Consider the following 15,986-nt stretch of genomic DNA (forward strand, 5'->3'; position numbering starts at 1 on the left):
GAGTTCTCAAAAAGCTGGAACATTTTGTCCTACCTACAGTCTAAATCCTTACTTTTTAAAGGGAGAAATATCATCACTTATCACTCCTAAAGATGTCTACATTTTTTATTTGGTACAGTTTACTTGGAAATCATTTCAGTGAATCAGAAGTATTATGTATGTTAGTCTATGGCAGGGAGAGATAAACAAGAACTACTAAATACAATGTTCAGACAATTCTGAAAGCAGTGTCTAAATAATTCATATACTTGTGTATGAGTCTAGAATTTTAGTTTAAAAATTGTTCCCAAAATCCCAGGTCAATTTATCCACACATCAATGTAAGTACTACATCTAACTTTTATCAGATAATGAACTATACCGCATAGAGTCGCCTGTCTGGGCTGAAATATGCGGTATAGAAATAAAGCAAATAAATAAATAAATAAATAAATAAACTATCCCTTTCTTCAAGTAGAATGATGAATGGTAAGAATTTAGACCAGCCAGAACAAACATATAAGAATAGCCAACCTTCTCCACCCTCTCCATATTGTGGTACTGCTTCCTGCCTTTTTGGGTGCCTGGGAGTAAAAATAGCAGTGGTCAGGGGCAAATGGTCCCCTGAAGTAGTGCTGGTGCTTCCCCTCTCTGTGGAATGACCCCCAACTTACCTATCGGACATATCAAAATCCATAATTTAGGTCCCAAACCTTCCCTAGAGTTATATTTATTTCCAGCATTTCTACCCCGTCCTCCTCAACCCCTGGGAGGTGGGACTCAGGATGGCTTACAGTCGGCAACAATTCGATGCCGCAACATATAGACAAATTCAACAATATAACACCAATTTAAAACAATAGATAGTACAATTAAATTAAAACAATTAAAAGCATTATTGTCAACCATATAACCATTCCAGTCCTATTCTACACCTAAAGTGCTGTTATGCATGCTGTCCAAAACCCTGGAGCCAGAACCATGATTTAAATTTCTTCCTGAAAGACAGAAGGGATGAAGCTGATCTAATCTCACTAGGAAGCGAGTTTCACAGGCAGGGGTCCATGGCTGAGAAGGCCTTGTCCCTTATCCCCACCAGACGCATTTGTGAAGCTGGCGGGAGTGAGAGCAGGGCCTCCCCGGACGATCTTAAACTGCAAGGCGGGATGTAGAGGGAGATATGTTCGGACAAGTAAGTTGACTTATACATGGCTATATATAGTAATCTTAATATATTTGGGCCCTGATTTGCCCATACAGGTAACTAGTTGCATTCATTTATCTATTTCATCAAAATAAACCACAGAGAATTATGCCCGATCATCTTGTGGTTGCTGCATTTTTTTAAAAGTTTTCCTTGTCTTTAAAAAAAATAAAATTATTTTAAAAATTATTGAAATGTAGGCTGATACATTTTATGGAAAATAAAAGTATGTATTACTTCAAACAAAAAATATAACTTGCATGGGACAAACTAGGTTCAGTGAGCTCAGAGTTTTGGCAATATTGAGATTGTGTTTGTAAGTAAAATCTGAGAAATCATTTATTTTGCATTGTTTAACTATTGATATGACTCTTTTGAAAATGTATTTAAGTATATTTAGCATTTATTTTATATGTCTTGTCTATGCAGGTTCTTAAAGGGGGGAAAACAGTTCTACTTACAGATTAAAATGCAAACTTTTTGCTGTGCTGAAGCTGCTCCTCCAGAAATCATTGTAGGCAATAGTCTCAAATCATCAGTGCATTGTGAATTAAGTTTACATCAGTATATTTAGATTGTTGTCACAAAATAATTTTCGTATTAAATAATATTTTGAGTTGTGTGTACTAAAAATAAGAAATTAAGGTAGATTTCACAAAATGTTTACATACTGAAAATCAGCCAGCTTTATTTTTGTTTCCAAAATTAAAAAAATATTGACAGTGTTGTTTGAAATCATAATGCATGCTGAATTACGTTTCAGATGTTCCATTTAAACAGTCATCACCAGTAGCTGTAGCTGGGGCTGTAATAGGAGCAGTACTTGCTCTGTTTATCATTACCATCTTTGTGACAGTACTACTCACTCCTAGAAAGAAAAGGTCCTCTTACCTGGACAAAATGTAAGTTTCTTCTTAATCTTTAAACTGTTAGAAGGACTACGCTGGTATAGGTGTGTTTCTATTTTAAAAATTGGTTTTGAAATACATTATGCCTGCTAAAAACAGTACTATGGATGTTCAATCTAGATGTACAATTAAGCGGCAGAGTGAAGGAATAATGTTCAAATTTCCCTGTCTTTTGTATACTTAAATGAATTGATTGTGTTCCTCTGTGCATACAAACTACTGCACATAGAGCTCCAATTTACAAAGGACCTAATGAAAGACTTAGTAAAAACATTCCAGGCAACTGTATGCAATTAACAGTTACAACAGTTTTTTCAACCACATACAGAAAACCCTCTTTCCATGTTCATAGCTGTTGGCTCATTCCTCTTTTTTAAAAAAAGGAAATCGCAAGGAAAAAAGAAAGCATCTTCAACCTAGTGACAACAGCACTTGTCCCAGGAACCCCCAGTGGTGCAATGGGTTAAACCCTTGTGCCAGTAGGACTGGTGACTGACAGGTCAGCAGTTCGAATCCAGGGAGAGCAGATTGAGCTCCCTATGTCAGCTCTAGCTCCCCATGTGGGGACATGAGAGAAGCCTCCCACAAGGATGGTAAAACATCAAACATCCGGGTATCCCCTGGGCAACATCCTTGCAGATGGCCAGTTCTCTCACACCAGAAGTGACTTGCAGTTTCTCAAGTCGCTCCTGACACAAAGAGAAAAAAAACTTGTCCCTGCTACATAAAGTTCTTGCTATATGTAGAGTTCTTACAAGATGCCTAAATAAACTGGAGTAATTATTTAATGAAGTTAATTTTATATCCTGACTTCCTACATTTGGGTGGGGGGGAAATAAACTGGTAGCTTCATTTCTAATGTGAAGGATGGAAGAAAATGAAAATTCTGCTTGTTTGACACTCATGGCTTTTCACAGGCTCCTTTTTAACATTTCACACTTGTACAGGCTATGTTGTTTGAACAGAGACTTGTCACAAGTGTGGGATACTTTTGTAATGCCTTGACTATAAAATTGCTTGGTTTGTTATATGCTAGAGAAAGTGTTAACATTTACATGTCCATAGCTCTTAGCAGTCAAAACTTTACTTAGTAGTTTTGTTAATGAGGTGTATCCTATATAGTGTATGTTCTTCCAATGCAGGATTGATCTTCCACCAACACAGAAGCCACCATCTTCGTATGAGGAAAGAGCTCGTTCCCTGTCACAGAAAGAAATAATTCTGCCAGTAAGTAATACCCTCAGCAATATGTCCCTAAATGCACTTTATCACCGATTTAGGATTGTCTGCGTGCCCCATCTCTACCTGAAAACTCTATCCCAGTTATATCCTACCTTGTCCATGTCCAGCATTATTTTTTAATTTTTAAATTATTGCATTTGGCCCAGCCACAGGTTTTAAATGCTTGTTGTTATTGTTACTGTTTATTGTTTACTTTTGTTTATGGGATTTATTTTAACTATTGTATTGATTGTTTTCTTATTGCTTTTACTGTTGATGTACTTTGGGCTCGGCTTCATGTAAGCCTCACCGAGTCCCTTGGGGAGATGGTAGCGTGGTATAAATAAAGTTTGTTGTTGTTGTTGTTGTTGTTATTATATTGATGCCAATGAAAGGATACATGCCTATATAATATCATGTAATACAATTGCATGTTGTCTTCATACTTCATCATAATTGGGTCATATTGAGCAATTAACTAATCAGTCCAGTCATTCAGTCAGTCATATGACTGACCAGGAGGGAGAGCATATAGCCAATCAAAGAATTAGTCTTTGTTTGTAACAGGGTAGAAATTTTGGAGCTCTCAAGGTGATGTTGTACTTGCTGTCATAGATAATGATACAAGAGCTATCATACATGTTATCTATAGATGTAATTAAACTTTGTCTGTAGTAGAAGATGGGTTGCCCCCTGCTTCTCACTTGCTGCAACAGGCTGGAAAGCGAGCAGTGAAGTTCAAGCTGTTCCTTTTAGAAGGAGAGCAACTGCTGAAATTCTAGATTGTTTTTCTGCCTGCTATCCAAACAGGTGATTTCTCAGATTCCAATGTCTGTCTTTATTAGCATTGCAGTTGAGTTTTATTTTTATATTTTTTTGAAATAATTTTTATTAATTTATCACCATTACTACATTTGTTATACATTTGTTATTGCTGTTACATATTGTTCAACCATTCTTTAACATTTTATTTTCTTATTTTGCTTAAACATTTTTCCCCCATTTATTCCCCCACCACTGTGCTCCCCTCCCCCCGTCTCATCCCCAATTTTTACATATCATCTGTCCAAAATCTCCTTTCTTCTTGTGACGGTAACTTCCCTTCCTTATTTTTTAAACCATGTACAACAAATTTTCCCCATACAGCATCAAAGTCGCTTTGTTTCCAAGTACCTTTTTTAACCCTTAATATACATGTCAACTTATCATTTATTACTAATTTCCATGCTTCCTTATACCACTCCTCTATTTGTATATTCATTTCTTTTTTCCAATTCCTTGCTATGAGCAGTCTTGCTATTGTTAATAAATTTGTTATCGCTTCTTTATCCTCCTTTTTCAATTGCTTATTATTATATATTGATAGTAAGGCTATACTAGGACTTTTATCAATTTTCATATTCATTATATCTTCTATTTCTCTAAATACTTTCTCCCAAAAATTATTTACATATTTACATTGCCACCACATATGTATATATGTTCCTGGTTCATTACACCCTTTCCAACAATTTTTTGATTTATCTTTATTCATATATGCTATTCTTACTGGTGTCAAATACCACTTTCATACTAACTTGTAATAATTTTCTTTAACCCTTATTGATAAGTTTTTTTAAATGTCTTTGTCCCCATAATTGTTGCCACTCTTTTTCACTTATTTTAATCCCCAAGTCTTCTTCCCAGACCTCCTTGAGGATGTTATTTTTTGTTTTTCCCTCCTTCATTTCAATTAGTATCTTATAAATTTTACTGATTGTTCCTCTCAGGTTTTCATGCTCTTCTACATCCCTTCCCTTTTGTATTATTTGTTCAAATTGGTTAAGTTGGCTTCCTTTTCTATTATTTTTTCCCCAATTTTTAAGCCACTGTTCTAATTGCATGCAATGAAACCATGTCAATTTTATTTCTTTAAACTCTTCCATCATCATTTCCTTCTTCATTCCCACCTTTATCCAATCCCCTATCCTATCTAAAAAAAATTTCCCTTACCTTTTTATCCATTACTTTTTTAAAAAAATTGGAAACTTCTTTTCCATCACTACTGGGGTAATGATTGACCCCTCCATTGTTAACTTCCTCCTGTATTTGTTCCATACTTCTAATATATTGCTCAACATTGGGTTTCTAATTTCCCTAATTTCTTTCCTCGTAAGCTGTTTAAAAAATATATTCCAAGTTTCTTCTTCCACTTTTTCTGAATCCTTACTAAGCCACTCTATTCCCTCTTTTTTAACCATTCCTTCTATGACCTGGCTTAATCTACTTGCTTCATAATATTTTTTTATATTTGGCAGCGCTAGTCCCCCCTCTTTTTGAGATCTATACCATAACTGTTTATTTAATCTATTTCTTTTACTACCATTGCAAAACTTATTAATCATTTGTTACCATCTAGTTAACTCTTCTGTAATTTGAAGTGGTAGCATCCTAAATATAAAAATTATCTTTGGGAGTATTTTCATTTTTACTAATGCTATTCTTCCAAACCAGGATAGACGTATATCTTCATACTCTGTTAATTTTTTCTGAACCTCTTTCCTTAATGTTACCACATTTACCTCTTCCATTTCTTTCAAATCCTTTGTTATTGTTACTCCCAAGTATTTTAATTTATTCTTAATTCTTATTCCCATTTTACTCTGTTCTATAAACTCTTTTTCTTCTTCCTTTTTGTAATTGAGTAGCATCATTTCTGACTTATTCCAATTAACTTGCAAGCCTGTTGTTTTTCCAAATGTCTCCAGATGTTATTTTATTTTATCCATTTTTGATACTATGTTTCTTATAAATAACAATGTATTGTCTGCAAATAAACTCACCTTCTGTTTCTCCTTTTTTTCCTAGCCCTTCTAGATTTTTATCATTCCTTATAACATTAGCAAACAGTTCTATCACCATAGCAAATAATATCGGCGACAAAGGACAACCTTGTCTCGTTCCTCTAGTCACTTTTATTTCATTTGTCACTCCATCGTTTATAGTTACCACTGTTGAGTTCCTTGAGTAATATTGTTCTAAAATTCTTTTTATTCTGTTTCCCATTCCGAATTTATCCAAAATTTCCCTTAATGTCTCCCATTCCACACAATCAAACGCTTTGAAGATATCTAATGATAATATCCCTACTTTTTCCTTCCCTTCTTTAGCCAAGTAAATTTTATTTATTACTCTCCCTATCAAGTTTGACATTTGTCTTCCTTTTACAAACCCAGATTGATCATTTTTATATACTTATACATGCATTTATTCATTCTATTCGCTATTATCGCAGATAAAATCTTTGCGTCCTGATTGACCAGCGATATAGGCCTATATAACCCCAGGTCTGTTAAATCTTTGTCAGGTTTGGGTATTAATATTATTAATGATCTCCTCCACGATTCTGGTATTTTATCTCCCTTCATTATTCCATTATACAATTCTATTAATTTTGGAATTAAGACTTCTCTAAAGCTTTTATAATATTCTGTCCCTAAGCCATCCAAACCCGGATCTTTCCCAACTTTTAAATTCTTAATGACTTCCTCTATTTCTATCTTTTTAATAGGTTCTTCCAGAAACTCTTTATCTTTCTCCTCCAACTTACTCTCCCAATTTTCCTCCACATATTTCCTAATTGCTTCTATGGAACTAACTTTAGTTAGGTATAATTCTTTATAAAATTCCTCAAATACCTTCAGTTTTTCTTTCATAGTTCTACATAATTTACCTGTTTTATCTTTTATCTTTTATCATATTTATCATTCCTTCCATTTTCTTTTTTTGTGTGGATTTGGCTTATATCTTTGAATTCCTATCGCTAAACTCAAAATATTCCCTCCTTAAATAAATTAAATTTTCTTATACTTCATCTATTTCTATTTTATCTAGTTCCTCTTTTTTTGCTCACAACCTTGCATAGATTCGTGTGTGTCTCTTTATTACGTATGCTTTTTCAATCTCTTCTATTTCTTTTTCTAAGTTCCTTTTCCTTTCTTCTTGCCTTTTTAAAAAATTAATTGTTTCTTTTATACATAACCCTCTAGTCACTGCTTTCATAGTATCCCATAGAACTCCTTTTGTTACCCCTTTTTCATTAAAGCCCCATGTTTCTTGCCATTCTGCTTGCACTCTATCTACTATCTCTTTATGATTCAATATTTTTGTATTTAACCTCCACCTCTTCATTTTGTCATAATCACATTTCAACACAATCTCAATTGATACCAGAGCATGATCTGAAATCTTAATTGTTCCAATGTCAGCATTTAACACTTTACTTGGCATATTTTTGGAGACAAAAATATAATCTATTCTTGTATACACCTTATGCATAATATGTTTATCTATTTTCATTCCCTTTTACCAATCTCCACACATCCTTTAGTTGCCATTTATTCATTACTCTACTTAAATCCGTTGATTCAGTATTTCTAGTTTTTGTTGCTAACATAGTTTTATCCTTCTTTGGGTCCATATAACAATTACAATCTTCTCTGAATATTACATTTTGTTGATGATAATTCTCTATTTGCTCTAACACTTTTTCATAAAATTCTTGCTTTTACATTTGGTGCATATACATTTACTAGTACATATTTATCTTCCCCTATTTCACCATATATTATTATATATCTTCCCTCCTCATCTTTCAATACCTTATTTATAACAAAATTACATTTTTTGTGTGATTATTATAGCTACCCCTTTTGATTTTGATGACCCAAAAGATTTTTCATAGTTCTTTATCCAACTCGACTTTAATTCATTAGAGCCCGGTTTATTCTGATGCGTTTCCTGTAGGAAGATAACGTCCGCCGCGTCCTTCTTCAGTAAGGCTTCAATCCGCCTTCTTTTAATTACCATCCCCAAACCTCTCGTGTTAAGTGTTGAAATTCTTAATTTATGGGACATCATTTCCATCCCCCTTAAAAAAACTTTTTTGTGGCTTGAAACAACGTGAACCCTTGCCCCTCACCCTCCCCTACCCTTCCCCACCCTACCCCCCTACCTCTTACTCCCCCCCTCCTCATTCCCACCTTCCTCCCCTTCCATTCTTTGGGACTTCTTGTCCCAATCATGGCTCCCGGCCTTCCCAATTGGGGAGGGGGGGTGAAGTCATCCCGTGGCCCAGAGTCTCCCTCCCCCCGAGTGCTCATTTTAAATCAAATAAAAAAACTTGATTGCAGTGTTTAATTTCTTCTTAAATCTCGATTCCTCCAACGGCACCAATTAATTCCTCCAGTTCTCCTCCATCTTTTTTTCTCCTCCATCTCCTTCTCCTCTTCCTTCCGATTTCTTTCTTGTCTTCTTACTATTCCAAGCTCCTCCAGTAGTTGATAACCTTGTTCCAATGAGTCTATTCTGTATCTCTTGCCTTTCCATTGGAATTTGAGAAAGATAGGGTATCCCCACATATACAAAATTCCAGCCTTCATTAACTGGATTGTGATAGGCTTCATTGAATATCTCCAATTCTTGGTTTCTGGACAATAGTCGTTAAATATCTCCAATTTTAAATCACCCATCTTTAGGTAATCAGGATTCTTCTTTAGTATTTTCATCAGGTCTTCCTTCTTTGCAAAATTATGAAATTGAATTATTATATTCCTGGGTGTTATTTTATTTCTTCCAGCCGGAAGGCGATGGACTCTCTCTATATCCAATTCTGACCAGTTCAATGCCGGCGTAATCTTTTGCAACCACTTCAAGATTTCGGCTTTCAGATCTTCTTTTTTATTCCCTTCCGGATAATTTTTAATTATTGTGTTATTCTTTCTTTGATTGTCTTGCATATAGACAAACTTTCTTTCCATATCTGAGAGCCTGTTTTCATTTTGTTGTGTTTGCCATTTGAGTACAAGTTGTTCCTGTTTATTTTTTTCAATTTCTGCTTTATTTATTTGTATTTCTCCATGTGCTGTTTTCAAAGCTTCTTTTATTGTCTGAAACTTTTCATCTGAGCTTTTTCTTTCTGCTTCCAATTGTGCTTTCATTTCTTTAGCACTGGTCAGAATTTCTTGCTTTAATGACTGGGTCTCGCTTTTGATCAAATCTGCTATTTTACTTAACATTTGACTACTGCTCATTTCTTTCCCCGGTTTCCCCGGTTCTTCCCTCTCACTACTTTCTTCTGGTTCTGCTTGTTCTGCTGTTAAACATGGCAATGACGTAGAGGTACTTCCACCCCCTATTTGGGGGGGGGTGTCCTTCTTAGCTGTTTACCCCCCTTCATTGAGGGGGGGGGACTTCTTCTAACTGCACTCATTTCCTTAGTGTCTGTCTTTATTAGCATTGCAGTTGAGTTTTAAAAATTTGCTATAGAAGTTGGCAGTATCAGTGTAACGTGATAACACATAGATAACACATGGAAGAGTGGTGATAGAGGCAGTCCCACAGATAGGTAGGTAGGTAGGTAGGTAGATCTCTGAATGCATAGGGAAGGGTTAACATCCCTGTGGAGTTTGTTTTGCTGTTTGTGCCCCTGTTCAGAAGATTTCACCTCACTTTCTGTCCCTGTGATAATTGGATTTAGAAAAAAATGGCTTGTGGCTTGTTGTGGAAACAAGGATTAGTGATAAAGCTTCAGTTGAGACACCTTTTCCCCATGATAACTCCTACAGGAGTGAATTTCCCTTCCTAGGGGCAGATTTATCTCACTTTCTGATGTGTCACCTCCATTCTTAGCTATGAGTAGTTTGTAAGTTGGAAGTTTGCAACTCTTGGGGACTGCCTATAGAGTTCATTTCAATATTCAGATGGATAGATGAAATCACCCAGCTTTGGGCTTATTTCTCATTGTCGACACAACTCTTTATTCAAATAATCATTGCACTCTGACTAGGGAAATTTATGAAAACTGTGTACGAAGGCTAAAGGCAGCCATTTCCAGGTTGAACAAACCACACGTATTTACTTATAATATTATGTGTTGCCCATATTGCAAGATACCTAGACAGCATAGAGTAAAAAAAATGGTTGAACAATTTAAAGTACATAAAATGTATATATGGTACCTAAGGAAATAATAATTTCTCTGTTTTCCATTATTGTATTTGTGAGCCCTTAAATACTAGAATAAAAATACATTTTTAAGAAAGCTAAGCAAACAAAAACCTTTTGCATCTAGAGTGATTTTTCTTGTAAAAAGATATTCAGTGCAGCCCAGCAAACCAGTCCACATTGCCTTAAACCACTGCAGTCCCATGGAAATAATAGGAATATGTTACATTTGAAAATAACTTGTTTGTGGATTAGACTGCTTAGCTAAAAATTCTAGACATGATCTAATAGTAGTCTAGGCAGCTCCCTGGCATACCCCATTCAGAAGTAATCATGCAGCACCATAGAAGTGGTAATATTTATTCAGCACATTTTGAATTACAGTTGGGTTGATCTGATAGTTTTGTGAAGGGAAATAGAATAAATCCAGAATGTGCTTAATGATGCAAAATAGGAGACACAAATCTATGAAAGAGTTAAAATAATATGAATAACAATAGTACAATATATGGAGATTGACAGTTTTCACATATGTGTGGAATAAACTGAAATTATTTTATTAATACATTTCATGAATTGGTCTATCCAAAAATGTCAGTTAAATAGCATGACACTCTATTACAAGTTGAACTCTACAGTTTGATGCAAGGTAGCTTTTTCTTTTTTCAAGGCATGGGTTGTGATCTTAAATATCTTGGAGTATGTAGCAGTCTGGGCCTATATATGCTAAAAGGCACTATCTGGTTATGGAAGCTAAGTAGAAGCAGCCCCTGTTAGTTCTTTGATTGGAGATCATCGGTGAATACCTGGTGCTATAGGTTATATTCCAGATTGAAGAAACAGTTGCAACTACCTCTGAGTATTCCTTGCCTCAGAAAATCCTATGAAATAAATGATGTTGCAACAAGCAACATCAACTAAAAATAGTTGAAGTGTTTCCTTTCCTAAAACAACACTTATCTGTGCAGAACTACAGAGAAAATCAGTGCCGAGACAAGGAAGCTGGAAACCTGCCACACAAAGTAAGTATTATAATTTTATTCTGTTTAAATTTGAAAACAGCTACTCTGAGGTTGGATCTTATGCTGCCTTAGTTGTCATTTGAATGGGCCAAACAGATCAGCTTTGAAGAATTGTTGCATATATTTAAACATGCTGTATTAATACATTATTTTAATTTAATCTTTTTCTGTATATATTTGTGCTGCTCTCTTTTCTTTCTTTCCTGACAAAGAACAGGGTCCAAAAGGGCAAACAAAATGTTACAAATAAAGCTTTATAACAACCTTGATGGCTCTTTCACCCAAAAGGTTTTCAGGCAAAAAGGATGTAAGGATAAAGTGAATAGAAGGAATTTCTCCAACTTTCAGATCGATTCTTAAAAATAACATGTTAGCAGCATTCCACTATTTATATTATCTGCCTTTTTGCGAGTGTGGGACCCAGGGTAGCTCATAACATATATTAAAACACAGGACAGCTAAAAACCAATGTAGGTCAAACCTCCCTTATCTGGAAATCTGAAACCCAGCAATATCCAAACTTTTTGCTACAAGTCATCAACTTCCATCTTAGAGATGGCAGCAGTGATGCATCCTCCCCAGCTTCTTTCTCTAACCAGTCTTGGAAAAACGGTACCTGAACTGAATAGGAAATCTCCATGGAGTAACAAACATCCACAAGACAAAAGTTGGTAACTGACAGGCTCCGTGAAGATCTCCTGTACAGTTCAGGTACAAGGATGGTTAGAGAAAAGCTGGGGAGATATGGATTTCAGAAACATATAAAATGTGACAATGAGAGGATAAAAGTATAACACCATTCTGAAGCAACCACTAAAATCCAAAAGCCTGTTTAAAGAAACATATATTTGCCTGCCAGTGAAAAGAAAAGAGAAAGAGAGGGAACCTAGCTTCTTATGGTAGGAAATTCCAGAATGTGGAACTGTGCACTTCACCTTGTCCATCAAAAATGTCCCCTCCTGTGTCTTCACCAAATGTCCCTGTGATGGTGGGCAAACTAAGAGAAGGCCTTTCCCCAAAGGACATAAAATGTAAACAGGCTCATGTGGAGGAGAGATAGTCTGTTGTAAGTTGGATTCAGTGTGTATAAGGCTTTACAGGTCATATCCAGAACTTATGCCAAAAATTGTCTATTTCATTTGGTATGGAAAATTGTGTGGAATAATAAATGCAGGTTTTCATTTCTTTAATGGTAGTGAGATATAACAAGTGCCAAAATGCTGTCTTACTATATAATTCTTATTTTTGCTGTATTGAAATAAGTTATTAGTGGTGTAAATGAAAAGTTGACAAATATATTCATGGAATATAGCATATGTTATATTGCAGTTGGGTCATTTTTCTGTAATTATAAATAAAAAAACATTTGTGGTTTAGTAGTTTTTATATACTTTTAAAGAAATAAAAGTAATGTATAAAGAATCTAAACAGGTGACTGGTATCATGCAAATATGTATATATATTTTTTAAGATGGTAAACTGCAGGCAATTCCGCTATGAAGATGAAAATCACCTGCCTCAAGACAGCCATCAGAAAATGTACCCCGTTTTCAAACAAACAAATTGCAAAGACTGGAGCAACAGGGATTATCCAAATCCAGGCAACGGAAAAGTATTTATAAATCCTAGGGAACATTATGTGTGATTTGACTTCTCACATATGAATTAAGGAATTCTCAGCTGGGAATGGAAGAATTCTCACTTGTGAATTGAGGAAAATAATATCAATGTCAAAGCACTGTTTTATACGACATGGATTTCAAGTTAATGCATGCCATAGGTTCAGTGAGTACTCTGCTTTATTTGTGAATGAAGAGGAAGAGAAAATAGTAGGAAAACCCAAATGCTTGGAGATTATTGGTTCTTGATAGATAGATACTGTTACAATTTGCTGTTTTAAGTGCATTAGTCACAATAGTCTATGTACTTTAAGATTATCCCTCTGTAGGTAAAATATGTATCTAATGATGAATTTAGATGACTTGTCTTGCTGGTCCTCTAAATTCTTTCTTCCTGAAACAAATATACTTAATGAGTTTGCATGATCTCCTTTTGTCTACATAGTTTATGTCACTTTCCACAGCTCCTTATTAAAGTAATTTGGCTGCTCCTTATTGGTCTATGGAAAGTTGCAACAGGATGACATTACATGAAGTTGTTCTTTATGAGATGAGAAGATGGGAACTTGTACTTCTGTTTTGGGGAGCAGCCATACATACTCTTAAGGACTAGCTTCCTTCCCAGAACAATGCTGGCACTTTTATTGTTCCTTGCAAAATGCTTTCTTGCACTGCTGGTACCATAAATGTCCTACATACCATTTGCTGACATTGGCCAATAAATACTATCCTGTCATTGGTTCAAAAATGTAATGATATTGCTCATATCAACAGAATAGAACTTTCAGAATTCACGTCCTTATTGTTTCTTTTTTCACTTGAATGAAATTATCTTAATATTTTGCTTAAAATTTCATGCCAAAAAGAAACAATTAAAATGTTGAAAATGGAAGAAGTAGCTTGCTGTAAAGAAATAGAAATAAATGTAATACCATAGCAATAATTGTATGTTGTTTCTGTTTTATAGCTAGTTCTATACATTATGTTTAATATACAGCTAGGTTAGTATAGAGTTTTTCCTGCATTTGTAATGCAATTTGTTTTCTATTAATCCTTTGGTCCAATTATATGTAATCATATAAAGCGTTCCCATATTAAGCCTTCGCAAATGCATTGACCAATTATTTTGCTTGTTTGCTTTTTGAATACAACTTGTAGGGAAACGTCACCTTTTTTTTTTTTTGTGAAAACACAGAGAAGCAAGTCCTCTTATTATGCTTCCAGTAACGGGAAAACGAGAAATGTTAGTTCTGCAAGTCATTCCATTATTTTTTCTTATTATGGCAGAAATACAAATATGTATTTGAACAAAATTTTGAGTACAATACAACCCTCCCCTCCCCACTATACCATTATTCACAGTTTCTCCTACTCATATCCTACAAAATATATCCTCTAGGTCTTCCAAGTGATTTTATGGTATGTTTCTGCTGGAAGTTACCATGAAATCATAGAATCATAGAATTGGACGAGACCTCATGGGCCATCCAGTCCAACCTTCTACCATTCAAAGAACCCCTGACAGATGCCCATCCAGCCTCTACTTAAAAGTCTCCAAAGAAGGAGCCTCCACCACTCCCCAGAGCAGAGAGTTCCACTGCTGAACAGGTCTCACAATCAGGAAGTTCAGGTGGAATCTCCTTCCTTGTAGTTTGAAGCCATGGTTCCGCATCCTAATCTCCAGGGCAACAAAAAACAAGGTTGCTCCCTCCTCCCTATGACTTCCCCTCACATATTTATACATGACTATCATGTCCCCTCTCAGGACTCTTCCACACAGCCCTATATCCCAGAATATCAAGGCAGTAAATCCCACAATATCTGCTTTGAACTGGGTTATCTGTGTCCACACTGTCGTATATTTCAGTTCAAAACAGATAATATGGGATTTTTTTCAGCTGTGTGGAAGGGCCTCGGTCTTCTCTTCTGAAGGCTAAACATGCCTAGCTCTTTAAGCCACTCCTCATAGGGCTTGTTCTCCAGAGCCTTGATCACTTTAGTCGCCCTCCGGACACATTTCAGCTTGTCAACAGCTCTCATCAACAGTGGTACCCAGAATTGGACACAGTACTCCAGATGTGGTCTGACCAAGGCAAAATAGAGTAGCATGACTACCCTGGATCTAAACAGTATCCTCCTATTTATGCAGGCCAAAATCCCATTGTCTTTTTTGCCGCCACATGGCATTGTTGGCAAATGTTTCACTTGTTGTCCTCGAGGACTTCAAGATCTTTTTCACACGTACTGCTGTCAAGCCAAGCATACATATTAGAGGAGCTAGGAAATTCCTAAAGAGCAAACCATCCCAGGAGTTTTCTAGGAATTCCAGTTTGACTCTGCAATTCTGAGTAGAAGTAGTTCACTTGAATAGAGTTGACTGTTATCTACAGCTTCCTGTTTCTATAGTAAGTTCAGGAATATATGCCTGCACATGGCAGTGGTCATGCTATATAATACTATAAGTAGAGGACTATTTGAATCCCTAAAAGCCTAATTGAGTATTAAAATATGTTTTTAAAAAATCCAAATTAAATACTAATAACTTTTATGTAAGTGGACATAGTTTTGACATTTAAGTGAGAAGCTCCCAAAAACTGATGATAGATGTAGAGCAATGACAGAATGGAGAAGGGAATATAAAATCTCAATTAAAAATATACTTGATTTTTTAAAAAACATGGAAATGAAGATCTGGCATTCTGTTGAAACATTGCAAACTTGTTATTGTCTTTTTTCACTTGGAAATGTAAGAGTGGTTCTGATTTAAAAACAAACCAACCAATAATACACTTTCTAATACTTTAACTATATAGCAAATTCAGTTTCTATAAAGAATTTCTATAGAAAAATAGAAATTTTTATTCAGCTGTACTAAACGAGCTTCTTAAATCTGGATTTTACTCACAATTAATGGAGCCTCAAAAGAAGAGAGCAGTCTGGCCATTTGGGTTTCAGGGGTCTAGCTCATCCTAAATCAAGATCCATGTAGGATTTACTGAATTTCTGAAGACTCATTCATTTCAGGTCCTGCTCCTGACAACTTTTCCTT

At 35.4% G+C, this 15,986-nt stretch overlaps 1 protein-coding gene across 2 annotated transcripts in view; it reads left to right on the forward strand.

Annotated features, from left to right (window-relative positions):
* The window catches only part of NECTIN3 (nectin cell adhesion molecule 3), an 83,953-nt gene that overhangs the window by 55,710 nt on the left and 12,257 nt on the right, over positions 1-15,986 (forward strand). The window contains exons 6-9 of one of the 2 annotated variants that reach the window (XM_060770647.2): positions 1,947-2,085; positions 3,234-3,318; positions 11,265-11,318; positions 12,790-14,046. In XM_060770647.2, the coding sequence (XP_060626630.2) occupies positions 1,947-2,085; positions 3,234-3,318; positions 11,265-11,318; positions 12,790-12,963 (452 nt within the window). In that variant the 3' untranslated portion in view covers positions 12,964-14,046. Of the gene's footprint in view, positions 1-1,946; positions 2,086-3,233; positions 3,319-11,264; positions 11,319-12,789; positions 14,047-15,986 lie in introns of those variants that run through there. The other variant, XM_060770650.2, reaches the window with a different exon arrangement.

This window comes from Anolis sagrei, chromosome 3 (genome assembly GCF_037176765.1).
Source record: "Anolis sagrei isolate rAnoSag1 chromosome 3, rAnoSag1.mat, whole genome shotgun sequence".
In the NCBI taxonomy this organism is placed as follows: domain Eukaryota; kingdom Metazoa; phylum Chordata; class Lepidosauria; order Squamata; family Dactyloidae; genus Anolis; species Anolis sagrei.